The sequence below is a fragment of the Myotis davidii genome, unplaced genomic scaffold (assembly GCF_000327345.1).
Source record: "Myotis davidii unplaced genomic scaffold, ASM32734v1 scaffold274, whole genome shotgun sequence".
Taxonomy (NCBI): domain Eukaryota; kingdom Metazoa; phylum Chordata; class Mammalia; order Chiroptera; family Vespertilionidae; genus Myotis; species Myotis davidii.
This window is the reverse complement of record NW_006285613.1, coordinates 1479294-1497584: the sequence shown is the minus strand read 5'-3', so window position 1 is coordinate 1497584 and position 18291 is coordinate 1479294. Positions and strand designations below refer to the sequence as shown.

General features: G+C 40.1%; 1 protein-coding gene across 1 annotated transcript in view; it reads right to left on the bottom strand.

Moving 5' to 3' along the window:
• Positions 1-13422, bottom strand: part of TBC1D4 (TBC1 domain family member 4) — an 81270-nt gene extending 67848 nt beyond the window's left edge. The window contains 4 exon segments of the mRNA XM_015559228.1: positions 169-273; positions 3742-3831; positions 5471-6052; positions 13285-13422. Coding sequence (XP_015414714.1) covers positions 169-273; positions 3742-3831; positions 5471-6007 — 732 coding nt within the window. The 5' untranslated portion in view covers positions 6008-6052; positions 13285-13422.
• Between the last annotated feature and the right edge of the window lie 4869 nt (positions 13423-18291).

Sequence of the window (18291 nt, the reverse complement as noted above, 5' to 3'; positions counted from 1 at the left end):
ACCATGGCAATTTTTGTTTTTCCTATTCTTGTGCTTCTTTAAAGAGCAGAACCCTATTTCTAGGTATTCTCTTTTTTTCCACTGATGGCTGTTCTGTGAGGCTTGGGTCATAATAGACGTGCCTCCCGGTTAGCCAGAATTCTGGGCAGAAACAATCACACCACTTACCAGAGATTCACTGGCACACTGGAACACGTAACAGATGTACTGGCTCAGCCCAGGCTCTGGGGACTCCCGACAGATAAAGCCAAAGTGGTCCACATGCTTTATACCCTGGCAGGGAAAGAAGTGGTGTTTATGGGAATATGTCCTTTTAATCAACGCTATGAAAATCAACATTAGTTCCATGCTTTCACACTTCCACCAGTCTCCTTACAGCACTGTGACAGGGAACATAATGCCACACCAAATTTATATGGTGGCCTTTTGATACATAAAATAAAGGATGAAACCAAAAACTCTTTATGGAGGACCTTAGAGATCCATAGTACAGAGCTATTAGGTCAAATTATAAAGCCTGAAGTTGAATAGATGGATGCTTTGTCCTTACCCTTTGATGCTTGGCTCAGAAAGGCAAGGTGTCATTCTGGAGAAGGTGATAATCTCATCTAATAATTATTAGCAATGAGCTTCTGTGCTAATATTTATGAAAGAAAAGATTGCGTTTTGAAGAATCAGATATTTGTCAGTTCAAAACAATTGTCACTTACTTAGCTGGATGAACTCCAAAGATATTTTTAATAAACATTCTACAAATCATAGAATCTAAGAATTCTGGAGTAGGAATCACAGATTCATGAATTACTAGCAACTTAAGTAAACATGTGTCAGAGAATCATAATGGGAGATTATAGTGAAAATTAATGGTTCTTGCTGTATCCAAATATGTCAGGTGACATTAAAGCCTCATATAATCCCCATCCTCAAATCTCATCCCATTAAAAATATATACAGGATGGGGCAAAAGTAGGTTTACAGTTGTTCCTATAGAAAATAATATCATCTATCTATACTAAGAAAAGGGTAATATGCTAATTAGACTGGACATCTTCTGGACGTCCTTCCGGACAAAGCCACAGTGGCAGGGGCTGAGGCAGAGGTGGTTAGAGGCGATCAGGCCAGCAGGGGAGAGCAGGTAGGGGGCAATCAGGCCAGGCCGGCAGGGGAGAGCAGTTAGGAGCGTTCAGGCCAGCAGGCAGAGGCAGTTAGAGGCAAGCGGGAAGGTGAGCAGTTAGGAGCCAGCGGTCCCAGATTGTGAGAGGGATGCCCGACTGCCAATTTAGGCCCAATCCCACAGGCCTAAACTGGCAGTCGGAAATCCCCCAAGGTGTCCCAGATTGCAGAGGTTGCAGGTTGGGCTGAGGGACACCACACACACACCCATGCATGAATTTTGTGCACCGGACCTCTAGTTCTTATAATAATAAGCTCAAACTACCCAACTGATATGGTGAAAGGAAATCAACCCTGATAAAAAGGGAAAAGTCTATAGTGAGGAGTGAGGCTATAATTCATGAGGTGAAAGTCAGCTCAATCTGGTACAACTCATTGGTGATTAAAGAATATCTTTCACTAGCTTAGTGCTAAATGGGGGAAATTCATAGGACCTCATTAGCTCAGTGAGTTTCAGGCAGTGGCACTATTTCCAGTACAGTAAACCACTCTCTTGTTCCCCTTGCTTGCCAAAGACACATTCCTACAGATTCCAAAAAATGAAACATCAGTAGGTGTGCATGTGTTAAAAAACAGGCCTATTCCTGGAAGTGGCCACAGGATATCAGTTCAATTCTGGGGAAAGAAGTAATAAGAGCAGAGCCGCTCAGTGAGGAGCAAGGGTTAACCTGACAATTATTCCACTCAAAGGCCTTCCCACAAATTTCTGTCATATTTTTGTGTAGAATGTCAGAATAGAAACGTTGCTTTTTAAAAAAGAAAGGAAAAAGCAAAAGCCACATTTGACCTGCCAGTTTTACATATTGGACTTGGCTGGGTTTTTTGTTGTTGTTTTTTAACTATTTTTTTTTCCCTTTGGCTGTTCAATGAGCATTGCCAGTTTTCTTACAGAAAGGCTTGGGGACTGTGAGGTGAGCAGCACTTTTTAGGATGATTCTTTGTGCTCTGGGGGGAGGGGAGCAGTAACTACACTAGTTTATACACCATTCTCTCCCCAGTACTTGGCACAAGGCCCAACATGTAGAAATATCCACTCAACATTTACTAGATACCTAAGTGTTAAGATTTGTCTTAATACATCTTCTTCTGATGCTCTGTATAATAAGACACCACAGAATAAAACACCTGCCCTCACAGAGCTTAGGATTTTGCAGGGACTCCCAGTGAACAGATAATTATGAGAATGCTCAATAAATACTTTTTCCGTTAAAGTAAATAATCTTCTACTCAATTTTTTGTCTTTTAAATGGGAATTTAGAAATTTGGAATATATTCTTCCTATAGAAATATGCTGCTTCTATCTCTTATTAGAGTAGAAAATTTTTACCTTTACAACATAATTTTATGTATTCACATAATAGAACAAAATGAAACAGCATTAGCTGAGGCTGAAGTGAATAATTAACAAGATATACAAAAGCTTATCATTTTCAAAGGGGAAAATGACTTAATATCATACCTATGGTAATGCCAACTCCAAAAACAATTTTTTTTTAAAGACAATCTTGCTCTGACCAGTGTGGCTCAGTTGGCTGAGCATCACCTGTGCACTGAAAGATTTCCGGTTCAATTCCAGGTCAGGGCACTTGCCCGGGTTGTGGGCTACATCCCCAATAGGAGGCATGCAGGAGGCAGCAAATCCATGGTTTGCTCTCACATCAATGTTTCTCTCTCTCTCTCCCTCTCTCTCCCTCTCCCTTCCTCTCTCCCTAAAAATGAATTTTTAAAAGTCTTGATTTTTCAACATTAAAACATAGGAAGAGATCTTGACAAAATCAGGTCCCTGTAGGTATATCTAAGTCACCTTGCTAGGAAAGAAGTCAATCCTCTCTCTTCCGGGGCATCCTTGCATTTTTAACCTGCCCATATTTAGATTTAGATACTCCCTCTACTCAAACATCTTCACAATTTTTTTCTCTATGTTTACAAAATATTTAGGTAGTTCTAACTTTGGATAGATATTCTAAATTATCAGTATGGTATTTAGGACACTAGTTTGGTCTAATATGACTTGTACACATTTAACTGTATCAATTATTTAAACAAGTCTCAAAGACACAGTTTATGAATTTAAAATAAACAGAAGAACAAAAATACACCAAAATTTTCTTTTCAAAATTTAGGCTTTACATTAACAGAATTTGAAAGTACCGGTTCTCCTTTTACTGCCTATTATGGTGTAAAGAGCAAACATGACTCAGTGATACCCACAAGTCCCAGTGACCAAGGCTTGGAGGAACACTATCTGTGAAGGTATTTTTCAAGAGAACTCACCACCACAAAAATTCCAACAGTGCGACGAATTTAATGAAGTGACGTACGAAGAGAAAGGGTTGATGAAAATGAGGACAAACTATTCTGACACTGAGGAACCCAAGCAGGCTTTTATTACTGACATAGACACAAACACATCAACACTCTCAATTTAAGACAAATCCACTTAAAATGTTTTAATTTTTTTTTAAGAATAGCCCAATTTGAAGATGTTTAAGCCCAGTTACTTTGTGGCTAATTTAGAAACAAGATTTGGTTGATTTCCTCAAAGCTATGATCAACTTCAATACATACCTGCGAACAAGAAGAGATGTCTTTAAAATTCTTTTCGAGCACAACTGATTTAGTGTCTGGACTGATAAGGTTGATCTCAAACCGCCCAACCTTAAAAAAAAAACAAACACATTCCAATTAATTTCAACACTCAAGGGCCTAACATCCTACTTTATAATTAAATATTCAACTAATAATATAGATTCAAATGCTATCTCCAGAAATACATATTCACATGTGCTCCATCATCCAATCCAACCAATATTTCAACTCCAAATATCAGCAGCCTCATAAAACTTCTTTCTTTTATCTAAAAATCATAACAATTAAATTGGTCTTCATTTACAAGATACCTTTTGTTTTCAGATTAAAAGTGATTGTCTCTTCAAAAAAAAGGTAACCTTTCCTTACTTTGTGCTTTCTATAAATATCAATTATTTAATTATAATTTATGATCATACTTTCTCCCAAATGGTCAACAAAAAGATATACCATTTGCCATTGGACAGATAATTAAATTTTTTTTAAATAAACAACTCTTCAGAAAAAAATAACATCATGGACTATGGCGAGCTAAGAAAAAGAATAATCCGACAGCCCACACGTCACCAAAGGCAAGACGATAGACACTTTAATAATACGCTTAGAGTGATATTAACTTTTTTAAAAGAAGAAAACTAAAGAACTCATGAACTTCTGATGAAGGAAATATCACACACAGGGACTGTTTATCAAGTTATGCTGTGGAATTTCCTTTTCCTGGGTTCTTTATAACAGGATATAAAGGACAGCAACACTTTTTTTTTTTTAAGAAAACTAACCTTATAAACTCAGGATTAAAGAACCTCTACAAGGCTTTGTAACAAATTAAGCTCTTTTAAGTGATATCCTGTAAAACTTCAAAAACTTTTTATAATTAAGAAGGTATCTTTTACATCTATAATAAATATAGCATGCACCAAATTGTTGTAATCCCTGATCCAGTAGATAATGAGGCCTCTGGTGTTTCTTTAACCTTCTCTTTTGTGTATAATCTCATCTGAAAACACACCTATATGCCTCTGGACTTTTCCTTTTCCTCTCCTCCATGCTTAATCTCACTCTCCAGATTCACGTCTTTAAATAATCTAGAAAACTGACTTTCTGGGCCTGGCTGTGTGGCTCAGTTGGTTGGAGCATTAACCCACACAACAGAAGGCTGTGGGTTTGATTCCTAGTCAGGGCACATGGCTACTGACCGGGGAGTGATGTCTTCTCTCCCTCCCTCCCTCTAAAATCAATAAACATACCCTTGGGTGAGGATTGAAAAAAAGGTAAAGATAAAACTGTCCCTTCAGGGCCCCAAATGAAGTAAAATTCGTGACTGAAGGTCCCTGTGGACTCCCATAAACAAGAACAACAACAAAAACTGGCTTTCTACAGTTATTAAAAAAACAGCAACTTTTATCTATGAATCCCCCTAAGGCAAATTGCTGATGATATTAAGAGTCATCTTCTGTTTTTACGCCTTGCACTAGCTGTCCAGGAATCTCTTTTCTTTAATTGCTTTTCTCTCCATCTCTCCCTGCTCCCTCATTTCTTACAATCCACATTCCACACCTGTCTCTCAGCCCTTCCCTCCTTTCCTTTCTTTCTCCACCTGCCTTATCTGCTTCCCAAGGAGGGGAGAAATAAAAGTTGGATTATTGCAGAATGAGTGCTTCTGTCTAGCAAGGGCTGAGGAGCAGCAGAGCGCCCTGCAGGGCAGCACCTGAAACAGCATGGTTCTGTTCTTCTCCGAGTCCGAGGGCTGCACGTGGCTGGGCGCGCTGGCGTGCCGCCTTCGTGGCTGTGGTTTGTGGCTGTTCTCTGGGACTTTCCTTTGCAGGCCGGTGACGCTGCTGCACCGGGAGCGGAACTCCTGCGGGTCATCAAAGACAGAATCCTCCAAAATCCGCTCTGGGAAGCAACCTCGAGAGCTGGCCAGCACAGGCTGGCTGGCCACGGCTGGTAAGGCAGGGTGGGTGTCAGGGATGCCATCGCCTTCCTCCAACAGAATGTCTGCGGGGGAGCTGGGCCCCTCCACCTCGAAGATGGCCCGGTGGTTGGCGGTGTCAGGGCCGCGCTCACCCTGGCCCCGGAGGCGCTGCTGCTCGTGCAGGCTGAACTTCTCGATGCAGTCGTCGATGAGGCTGGACGGGGCCTTCTTGTGCGTCACCGTCACCTTCCCGCAGTACAGGACTTCGAACTTCTGGGAGTTGTAGAAGGCGTCCTCGTTGTCTTTGCTGGGCTTGGCATCCTCTTTCATGGCAGCTTTAGACAACTGCCTGATGCTGCTGATCACATCGGGAACCTAAAAGATAATTCACAAGACTCATTTCAGCCAACTCTTTAGAGATCATGTATGTTTCCTAGACCTGTTGTTATCACACAGAAGGCTACCAAATGATAAAATATAGAAAGTAACAGCCCTATGTAAAACAAATTTAAATTACACTATCAGACATACATGACTTGGAAGTAAGATTTGACATTTAATGATATCATATTATACATTCTCCTTTTAAATGTATCCATTTTCCAAACAACAAAACTATGAATGATATAGGCCACTATCAACCTTTAATAAATCATAGTCTACCTTTGGAGTAATTTTGTAAGTTACTAGAGGCCTGGTGCACAAAATTTGTGCAAGGTGGGTCCCTAGACCTGGCCTGCAATCAGGGCTGGTTGGGGCTTTCCTTCCCCTGGCTGCCTTCGTTCTGGGCCGCCCCCTCGTGGTCAGCACACATCATAGTGAGCAGTCAAACTCCCAGTGGGTCAAACTCCCAAGGGGACAATTTGCATATTAGCCTTTTATTACTAATATATAGGATTGTGAGTAATGAAAATTAAGGGGAAAAGATAAAATTTTTAAAAGTGTAATGATTGAAAATACATGAATAAATAAATAAAAGTTATTATGAGCCTCGGCGAACAGGAACCAAAGTTTCAACTTTCCAGATTTACAAATTAAAATCCACACACCAATCAACATTAGCCATCAGGAACAATACAAATTAAAGCCATAGTAAGACAACATTACACACCTATTAGAATGGCTTACATGCCCACTGGGCGGTAAAGCAATTGGAACTTTCATACATTGTATTTGGAAATGTACAAAGGCACAACCACTTTAGAAAACTGTTCAGCAGTTCTTAGGAGTTAAACACAGACTTAACAAAGGATCCAATCATTCCACTGCTATCACTATCTTGAGATTTAGCCAAAAGCCCTGAAAATTTATGTTCACATAAAAGTTTGTACATGAATATTCACAGAAGCCTTAGTCAAAGCATCCCAAAACAGGGGGGAAAAAAACCTCACAAATGTTTATCAACAAGTGAACACGCCCTAATTATCAGGGAAATGCAAATCAAAACCAGAAATGAGAGCCCAGGCCAGTGTTGCTAAGTGGTTAGAGCATTGACCCACACACCAAAAGGTCTTGGATTCAATTCCATTCAAGGGCACATACCTGGGTTTCAGGTCCACTCCCCACCCTCAGTCAGGGCTCATGCGAGAGGCAACCAGTTGATTTGTCTCTCACACACTGATGTTTCTCTTTTCTTCTCTCTCTCTCTCTCTCTCTCTCTCTCTCTCTCCCCCCTTCCCTCCCCCCCCTCCGCCCTCCTTCCTTTCTACTGTCTCTGAAAAAAGCAATGGAAAAAATATCCTCAGGTGAGGATTAAAAAAAACAAAAACCACAATGAGACATCACCTCACACCTGTTGGAATGATATCATCAAAAAGACAAGCGATGACAAGTGCTAATGCAGACATGCAAAAAAGGGACCCTTGTGCACTGTTGATGGGAATGTAAATTGCTGCAGACTCTGTGGAAAACAGTATGGACGTTTCTCAAACTATTACAAATAGAGCTACCTTATGACCCAATAATTCTACTTCTGGGCATATATACAAAGGGATCAAAATCACTATCTTGAAAAGATATCTGCATTCCCACATTCACTGCAACATTATTCACAAAGCCAAGACATGGAAACAACCTAAGTGTCCATTAGTAGATAAATGGGTAAAGAAAATGTGAAACACACACACACACACACACACACACACACACACACACACACACACAATGGAATATTATTTAGCCATAAAAAAGAAGGAAATCCTGCCATTTGGGACAACATGGATAGACCTTAAGGGCATTTTGCAATGTAAAGTAAATTGGACAAACAAAGACAAATACTATATGATCTCACTTATATGTGGAAACCAAGAACAAAAACAAAAAGGGCTCATAGAAACAGAAGAAACTGGTGATTGCCAGAAGCCAACAGTGAGGGGAATGGTAGTCAAAGGTACAAACTTCCAGGTAAAAGATAAATAAGCTCTGGGGATGTAATATATAGCATGGTAACTATCTATAATAATAAAAGTGTGATATGGTAATTAGACCAGACAGCCAAACGACCTTCCAGACATCCAGATGTCCTTCCTGACAAAGCCAGGGCCCCAGGGAAGCAGCCTGGGTCCCGGGTGCCTGTGGGCAGCTGGAGGAGGGAAGCCTGGGTCCCAGGTGCCAGAGGGAAGCCGGTGCTAGCAGCTGGGATAAGGAAGGCCTACTCTTGCACGAATTTTCATGCATCGGGCCTCTAGTTTATAAATATAAAAGCCTAAGCTACCAGTCGACTGGTCGCCATGATGTGCACTCACCACCAAGGGGCAGATGCTCAATGTAGGAGCTGCCCCCCAGTGATCAGTGCGCTCTCTAAGTAGGAGTGCCGCTCAGCTGACCAGGATGAGCAGGGGCTGGGATGAGTGGGAGCAGTTCCTCCCTGGATCCCTGCAGGCCATGCCGAGGGACCCCACCAGTGCATGAATCTGTGCACCAGGCCTCTAGTAGGTAATGCTACTCTACTATATATTTGAAAGTTGCTAAGAGAGGAGATCTTAAAAGCTTTCATCATTAGAAAAATATTGTAACTGTGTAAAGCAGTGATTTTCCACCTTTTTCATCTCATGCCACATATAAACTAAGTACTAAAATTCTGTGGCACACCAAAAAATATATTATATATTTTGCTGATCTGACAAAAAATAGGTATAATTTTGAATTACTTACAAAAAATATAAGAATAGTAATTACCTACCATTTTTGCTTTAAACTGACTTTTAAAAAAAAAAATCATTGGTTAATTTCTGATACCAAGAATTAGCCAATCAGATGCAACCTTATTATGTGACCAATAAGATACAACTCTGTTATATGACCTATATATTTATGGTGCAAGACAAAGCATTCACATGGAACAGCTACTATTGTGTTGGCTACTGTCATCTTTTTTATTTGACAGTCTAAGATAAAAGAAGTCAGTGTTCTGACTAACTAGTCAGTCAGGTATTGCATGTTCTAAATATTCTTGCAGCACACCAGCTGAAATTGCTGATGTAAGGTGTTGGATGTTAACCAGAGTTATTGTGGGAATCATGTCACAGTGCATCCATGTGTCAAATCATTATGTTGTCTATCTTAAACTAATACAACATCATGTGTCAATAATACTGAAGAAAAAAGTTAATGGATAAGAAAAATGTGGTACAGTCACACAATGGAGTACCACTCATCATCTCTCACCCAGTTTATTGCAATAAACTTTTTAACTGGTGTACCTTGCCCCCTTCAGTCTACTCTTAAACGTCAAAAGGATCCTTTTTAAACTTGTCATGTTACTAGCAAATCCTCCAAGCTCCCCATTTCTAATGAAATGGGTAAAAGACAAGATCCTTACTTTACTGTAAGGGTCCCTGAAGAAGGCCAAAATTAGTAAATGATTATAAATTACTAGAGGCCCAGCACGCACAAAATCGTGCACGAGTAACTCGCTTCCGCTCGCCTCAGCTGGCTGCCCCACCCATCGCCGCTAGTAGCTCACACCCCACCCTCTGCTGCTTGTACTTCTCCGCTGCTAGTAGCTCGCACCCTGTCTCATCCCCCCACCCCCTCCCACTACCTACCCCCTAAAAGAGAGCACTTCTTGTTTTGGCATGACGGTGTTACAGTGTCACGGCCACAGCCCTTTTATTAGTATAGATTAGGTCATCTGGATACCAGATGGGCTGAGCCCCAAAATGGCATCAGTCCCCAGGGATGGAAGTCAGAGATTTTAAAGGACTCTAGGTGGGCTTTTTCTGAGTGGAGAATTCTATGGGTGGGTCCGGACCCTGGGAAGGTCTAAAGGAGAAGGGGAATGGTTTGGCAAGTGGAACATGGTCTAAAAGACAGGGAATGTCTGTTGTGAAGTGGTCTAAAGGTCAGTTCCCAATGGAGCGGGTATTGATTCAATGATTTGATCAGACCTAACACTTACAATGTTCAGGGTCCTTGTCATCTGAATATGACCCACTGGAAAACACACACACACACACACTGACACAGCCAGCATTTTCCTGGATTTTTTCCCCTACTTTATTGCTCTCCATAGCACTTACCACCTTTAACATTTTTATGATTTATTTGCTAAAATATAAGCTCTAGGAGGGTGGTGATTTGTTCCTTCCTTTCTTCCTTCCTTCCATCCTTCTTCATTTTTTCCTTGTTGTATCCCCAGAGCCTAGAACAATTCCTGGTACATACCAGACCCTCAATATGTGTACTAGCAACAAAACCGCTTTGATCATTTTTATCTTTGGAAAAAGAGGAGATCACCTTATCTTCAGGACTGCCTCACATTCAGACACCTACGGCATATCTTCAAATCTTCCAGCACCAATTCTAAATCCAGAATTTCTTCTCTTCCATGTAATTATTTGGGATATACTGCCAGAGAATTCACAATTTAAAAATCACAATAATTTCAGCTGGCTATTATAAAAAGATAAAGTCCAAACACTATAGTTTCAATGACTCGCCCTGAACACTTGGCATGGCTCAGGGAAACGGACAGGTGTTTTGTACTAAAGCATGACCAGCAGCCTTAGCGCTCTGGCATTTTCTTTTTACTTCAATACCTGACAAGGTTCAAAGCTATGGAAGTGAGCTAGCTGACATTAAATCCTGCAAAAGGTAAGGTGATTCTAGTGCAGTGGGCAAAGCCCTAAGACAGAATGATCCCTTCTTCCTCAAAAACCATCTTTTTATTAAATATTTTTCATCTGATTTTGCAACCAACATGCTTCTAAATTTCCAAACATGTTTCTGTAAAAAGTATGGACAGAAATAGTATCGGCAGGATTTTATGAACCTGAAGAATTTTTATCTTGTTACAAATATTGAAATTGTTTTGGTGCGTTATTAAAGTTATATTGTATTCCACCATTCAGGCTGCAAATAAAGTCAACTCAACCTCTGTTGTGTCACTCACTCTGTATTACCTGTTTGTACTTTTTCTCTTCCATTATATTGAGAGCTCTTATAGGAAGGACCGATCAGTGTCTGAATTTCTAGTCTCACAGGACACCTCCCTCTGACCACAGGTAAAGGCTCAGCACCTACATGTGATACAGCTAATGACCCAGCTTATACAAGCAAAGCTCATCATCTGGACTGAACTGAGCCATTTAACCTTCCAGTCATTTGAGTTAACTACACTGTGAAACCTAAATTCTAGCTGTCTGTAATAGCTTTTCTCAGGTCAGAGCTAACCACAGCTTTCAGTGAGCTGGGCCGCAGAGAGACGAGCTGCGAGACTGATCTAACAACACCCAGCTCTGGTTTTGCTTGTCATCATGTGCAAGACACACATAAAAGTTAACATTATACAGCCCCTGTCTACACGCTCAGAGCCGACAGCAGAAAAGTCACACTCATAGTCGAGAAAGAGTTATCAGAGAATCATGAAAACCTTCTATTGAGGCATTTATTTAAAGGAGCTATCAGAAGCAGCAGAAGAAATAAAATCTCCATCTAGTACTTGTGCATACAAATGATATTTTGAGGAAACAATATTCCCCCAGAGGATAGTGCTGACATTACATATATAAATGAACTTGACTTCCTGTGTGTATTGAATCTTACAACATCTCCTTTGTTTCTATACTATCCTATATAATAAAAGGCTAATATGCAAATCGACTTAATAGTGGAATGACCAGTCACTACGATGCGCACTTACCACCAGGGGGCAGATGCTCAATGCAGGAGCTGCTCCCTGCTGGTCAGTGTGGTCCCAGAGGGGGAGCACCATTCAGCCAGAAGCCGGCTCATGGCTAGCGAGCACAGCAGTGGTGGCAGGAGCCTCTCCCACTTCTGCGGCAGTGCTAAGGATGTCCGACTGGTGGCTTAGGCCCGCCCCCCATGAGGAGCAGGTATAAGCCGCCAGTCAGACATCCCCCAAGGCTCCCGGACTGCAAGAGGGTGCAGGCCAGGCTGAGAAACACCCCCCCACCCCCGCCCAGTGCACGAATTTCGTTATACCATAAGCTCTTAAGTGAAAGAATGAGTTGAATTTTGAATCTTACTTAGAGCTTTTCTATATGACCACTGGGAAAGTGTTCTCTGCTCAGAAGAAATGGGGCAACTGCTGTCAGCAAACAGGCATATAAGTAGTAGTGAACAGCTACCTAGAACCCTGTTAAAAGTTCTCTGAGAGTGAGATAGGTTTACTAAATTTCTGTTGATACCGCAAGAGATCTGGCAGTCCCCAAAATGGAGAGCCATGGCTTTCCACTCTGCTCACCCCAAGCAGGAAGCGAATGCGTGTGTCAGGAATGTCTCCAAAAGCTATGGAGCACCTCAAGCTACACACTCCTGCTGCTCACTCTGGTTTCTCGCACCTTAGCTACAGAAAACACCACTGCTCAGAGTCCCCCGCATCCCACAGAGCAGATAAGGACTTAAGGCCAACTCAAGGAAAGGTGTTTATTCAGTGGCAGCACATAATCTATAACATAAAACAATAATAATGATCTCAAAAGTTCCACCAAACGAGAGATTGACAGGTGTAAATTCTATCCCTAGTTGGACCAGACATTTTGCTATTCTGCCTCTTGGAATATCCTCTCCAGTAAAGGAGAGGACAGATACCTAGTTAATAGGGTCTCATCTAGATACAAATATCTGTGAGTTTATTTTTGTATCAATGTCACTTTAGGAACAAGATAATATACATTAAAAGAAAATGGAAAATTATTAAGCCAGAAATATAGTCAGTCATTGAAATTATTCATCTCCATTGACACAAAGTAATCAATTTCACTAACAATAAAATGAATAGGGCTTTTTTCAAATGCCTCATGATTATTTAGAAAAAGCACAGTGCCATCTTTAGCTAGCATTTTGCCGTTACACTTCAGTAATCTCACTAAAAGAACCTAGATTCAAGTATCAAAAATTCAGACATTAAAGCAATTCCTCACTCTAGAGTAAAAGAAATTTCCCACTAGACCCCTAAATGTCATGCTGTCGTTTCTCATTAATTATAATTATTTATCACACTCCAAGCAACCCAGTGGAGTTGTAAAAATTACATTTTGCCTGACTTCAGAAACAAATTCTACAACCAAAACACAATACAGTTTACAGACTCAGGCACACACAGGGTAAAAATCTGGATCATTAAAAGCACTAAGGAAAAATACCTGTGCTCAGGAAGCCGGTGGCCAGCGGTTCTCCAAAAGCAATGAATAAACCAAACTGATGTAATAATCCTCAGTATTAGCCTCTGTCGCACCTAGAAGTTCCCCCTCTTTTTAAGTAAGTCAGCAGTGACTGCACTGTGTTTGTTGGAAGTTCACCTTATCACTATGCAGCCAATTATAAAAGCTTCCAGGAGCAACCGTTACTGCTTCTAAAGTAAAGTATTTCCTGACTCTGCAATCCGGAAACTCCCTGATTGTTCAGGAGTGAAGCACAAGAGCGCTGGCTTTCTTTAGAAAGAACATTTTAAATTTGATAACCATTGTCTTTCTTATGCTACTTAAATAATCACAAGTGCCCAGCACTCATTAATAATGAAGATAAGAGATGAACCTCTAGTACAATGTCTTTTTTCCTCATAGACTTCATTGATAAATAGATGAACCTCAGCAAACATTTAAAAATGGATACAAATATGAATGGGAAAATAAGCTGCTTAAAAACATACTTAAAATAAAAACCTGAGCCTGCCAGTATGGCTTGGTGGTGGAGCATACCCATGAACCAGGAGGTCAGAATTCGACTCCCAGTCAGGGCACATGCTCAGGTTGTGGACTCAATCCCCAGTGGGGGGTGTGCAGGAGGCAGCCAATGGGTGATTCTCTCTCATGATTGATGTTTCTCGCTCTCCCTCTCCCTTCCTCTCTCTGAAATCAATAAAATTCTATTTAAAAAAAACAACCTGTGTAAATCCTTTTACCATTGATATGAGATTAATTGATTAATTAATTCATTTCTTATTCATATTTTTATAATAATTATAGTAAGTACAGCAAGATATAGAAAAATGCAAAAAGAGGGGAAAGGTGTAAAAACTTTTGAAGGAAACCTTGGAAAACAATTCAAGTAAAATGAAAAAAAAACTGCCTAATGAGAAGAATTAACAAATTTTTTTAAAATATATTTTATTGATCTTTTACAGAGAGGAAGGGAGAGAGATAGAGAGTTAGAAACATCGATGAGAGAGAAACATCGATCAGCTGCCTCCTGCACATCTCCCACTGGGGATGTGCCCGCAACCCAGGTACATGCCCTTGACCAGAATCGAACCTGGGACCTTTCAGTCCGCAGGTCGACGCTCTATCCACCGAGCCAAACCGGTTTTGGCAAGAATTAACAATTTAAACTAGTTTCAATCAAATGGAGACAGTGTGGAAAAGAAATATATTTTCTTTGGGAGTAGTATGTGCCTTTAGGGGAGGGGAGGGTCCCTTCCTAGTTCTGTCTTACTTAAACTATTATGATCAGGTCAGCATTTTGAGAAAAATCCGATTTTGTCGTTTCATGTTATCATTTCTATTTGGTTTCTTAAAGCTCATCTCCAGCCAATGGAAAGTGATCAGAAGGCATGTGCACATCATGAAATGGCCCACTCACATTATGGAAACACTGATCGTTACCTAAGAACCCTTAGGTTCTTCCAATCCCAGTTATTTGGGACCATGGTCTGTCATTTTTAACATGAAGGCCGTCTGACAATCTTAATTAGAAATAAAAATGATTTTTAAACCATTTTCATTTTTACCCAAAAGTACTTCAGCAAATCTTTGTACTCAGTTAAAAATATAAAATACTACTTTAAGAGATATTCTGCACAGTAAAAAGATGTGTAATTTTCACTAGGTTTAGAGTCTAAATTGACTGGAGTAACACAGTGATTTTTAAATTTACAGAATTTTAAAACTAAAGGTGCACTGTCTTGTTCTACAGATGTGGAAACAAACCATTTACATCAAATGTTAAACCAATAAAGCAGAACATAACAAGAGTGCAGGGAAGGAGACTCTCTGGGGCCAAAGAAAGCCCAGTTATCTCTGCTTCCAAGTTGCTTAGTTTCAATCTTGGGCTTGAGCCAAAACAGTTTCCTCTTAGACCAGGATTTTCCTTCTCAGATAGTCCCCTGTCACTTTGCTCCAAACTCATTTTCGGCTCAGCAACTCTCTAACTGCTTCCTTTTTGGTGGCGTCTGAGTCCGTTCCAGCATCAGAGAGAGAGAGAGAAATTCCTTAAACTTTTCAGCTAAGTTCTCCCCTTCCCATTCCATCTCACTGATCATATCGTCGAATTCCTTCTCTGGAAGATATGACCCGTGCCTGTAAGACCATTTTGAATTTGCAAACGCGGTCATATATAAAATTCATGAGACAAAATGTGGGGGATCATGCAGTTGGGTTAAGGGGATGGAATGTCCCCGGCAGCAGCTGAGTTAAGTGATAGCAGTGGTTCTCAACCTTCCTAATGCCGCGACCCTTTAATACAGTTCCTCATGTTGTGGTGACCCCAATTTCATTGCTACAAATTGAACATAATTAAAGCATAGGGATTAGTCACAAAAACAATATGTAATTATATATGTGTTTTCCGATGGTCTTCGGCGACCCCTGTGAAAGGGTCGTTCGACCCCCAAAGGGTTGCGACCCACAGGTTGAGAACTGCTATGCTACAGGAAAAGATGAGCACAAGATAGAAACGTGGTGACAGGGTCAGAGGACAAAGGATAGGTAAGAACAGTCCTTTTCAAATTCCCTTTCAAAAGCAAAAATCATTATTTTTTAAAGCAGATTAGTCCACAGCGTAACATAATAGAAAGGGACATAACATGCAGTTAGAGGTCTTTAGTGGAAAGCCCCATTCCAATATTGCCCATTACAGGAAATACATATCCTCTCAGCCTCTCTTTTTTCTTCTGTGAAATGGAAAAGTGTTTACTTCAGAGGTAAGCTGGGAAAATTAAATTAAATGGGCAAATGTGCCTGACACACGGCTAGGACACTGAAAACATTCAATGCTGTTCAAGTAAATAAAATATGTAGGTCGGATTTGCATTGTGTAAGCAGATGGAAGAAGCTGCTAAATAAGAAGACACTGTCTTCATGAAATTTAGTAGCAGGGATACAAAATAAGTAAAATATAAAGGATTTGAGATAGTAAAGATTACCAAGGAGAAAAATAATGCAGGCAAAGGGGACAGAACATTTGGAGGAGGTGGCAGAAGATTTGCAATTTTAGTGAGTTGAGTAAAAACCTCTTTTCAGCAAGGAGGTGAGCCATGATGATATGTGGGGGTGGAGCATTCCAGACAGACAGAACATTATGTACCAAGGCCTTGAAGCAAACAATCGCCTGGCACGTTCAAGGAACTTCAGGGAGCCAGTGTGGCTGAATGTGAGTGAGTGAGCAGGAGAGATTATCCACGAGGCCACTGTGGGGCCAGGGGTATCCAAATCATGCAGGACCTTGAAAGGACTTTGGCTTTTACTCTTAGTGAGACAGAAAGCCAAGGTTGGGTGCTGAGTTGTGTGTAAAGGTCCCATTGGCTGCTGTGTGATTAGATGGCAAAGATGAGGAGGCAGGAGCCTACTGCACCCACCCAGGGGGAGACAATGGAGGCTCACCCAGGATCCACAGCAAGAAAAGCGGTGAGAAGATGAAGGGTCTGGATATAGTTTTAAAAGCACAGTCAAGATGACCTGTTGATGTAGTTAATGTGACGTGTAAGAGAGGAGAGGAGGAATGAATGAACATCATGGGTTTGGGCCAGTGACACAGATTGCGGGAGGGGGATGCTTAACAAAGCAGGAGCTTAATTTTGGACATGATAATTTTGAGAAGCTGTTCGATTCTGACAAGTCCAAATAGCTTCTCAAGGGAGATGACAATAGACAGCTGAAAATATGTGTCTAGAGCTCAGGGGAGAAAACAGAACTGAATTTATATATGAAATAAATTTTGGAAAAAGCAATGTACGCTGTTAGGCAAAAAACAACAACAACAACAGTCTTGTACCTTACCAAAATAAAAATAACATGGTTTGATTATAAAGTATTTGTGCCACTTGTGTAAAATAATTCCATATTTCTTTTATTGTATGTGGGTATTTACACAGATACAACCAAAACCATGAAATAAGCAAACTCATTAATACAAGAAAGGCAAATTCGTTATGTAAATGTAATCAAGAAAGTTAAATCTTCCATTTTCTCACTATAATTACAGAATAGGGGTATCTAAGAAATACCCCTGAAAAGTTGTTACTTATTTATGTATGCTGGTACTATGAGAATCTCAGTTTCAAGTGCAGCATAACCCTTTACCTAATCATAAAGCACTTTCAATGTGAGATCCATCTACTATCCATTTATTCAACTGGATGCCTTCTTTTCATAAAAGTCATCTTGTTTTCTTCATGCTCACATTCTTAAAAGTATATAGGTAAAAAATCAATGATCCCCTAGCCAAGCTAAGAAAAAAAGAGAGATAAAACAAATTACTAATATCAGAAATGAAAAAAGGGCACCATACAGAACCGATGGACATTAAAAGGGTAATAAAAGAATACTATGAGCCACTCTATGCCCAGAAATTTGATTCTCTAAGTGTGATAGGCCAATTCTTTAAATGACACATCTGCCAAAACTCACACAAGAAGAAAGAGATTATCTGAATAGGCCTATCTCTATTAAAGAAATTGAATCAATGACTAATAAGCTTCCAAAATAGAAAGCACTAGGTTCATGAGTTTACTGTTAAATTTTATAAAATATTTAAGGAAGAAATTATATCAGTTCTCTATAATCTCTTTCAGAGGAAAAAGGCAGAGAAAAAAACTGTAGTCCAATATCTCTTATGGACATAAGTACAAAAATCCTTGAAACTGAATCCAATTATAAAAAGAATTATATACAAAGACCAAGTGGGATTTATCATAGGTATGCAAGACTGGTTAACACTTGAAAATCAATTAACATAATCCATCACATTAACAGACCAAAAATAAATAAATAAATAAATAAATCACATGACCTATCAATAAATGCAGAAAAACATTTGACAAAATCCAACACCCATTCATTATCAAAACTCTGAGACAACTGGGAATAGAGGGCAACTTCCTCCACTTGATAAAGATTATCTACCAAAAAACCTAGCGCTATCATACTTAATGATGA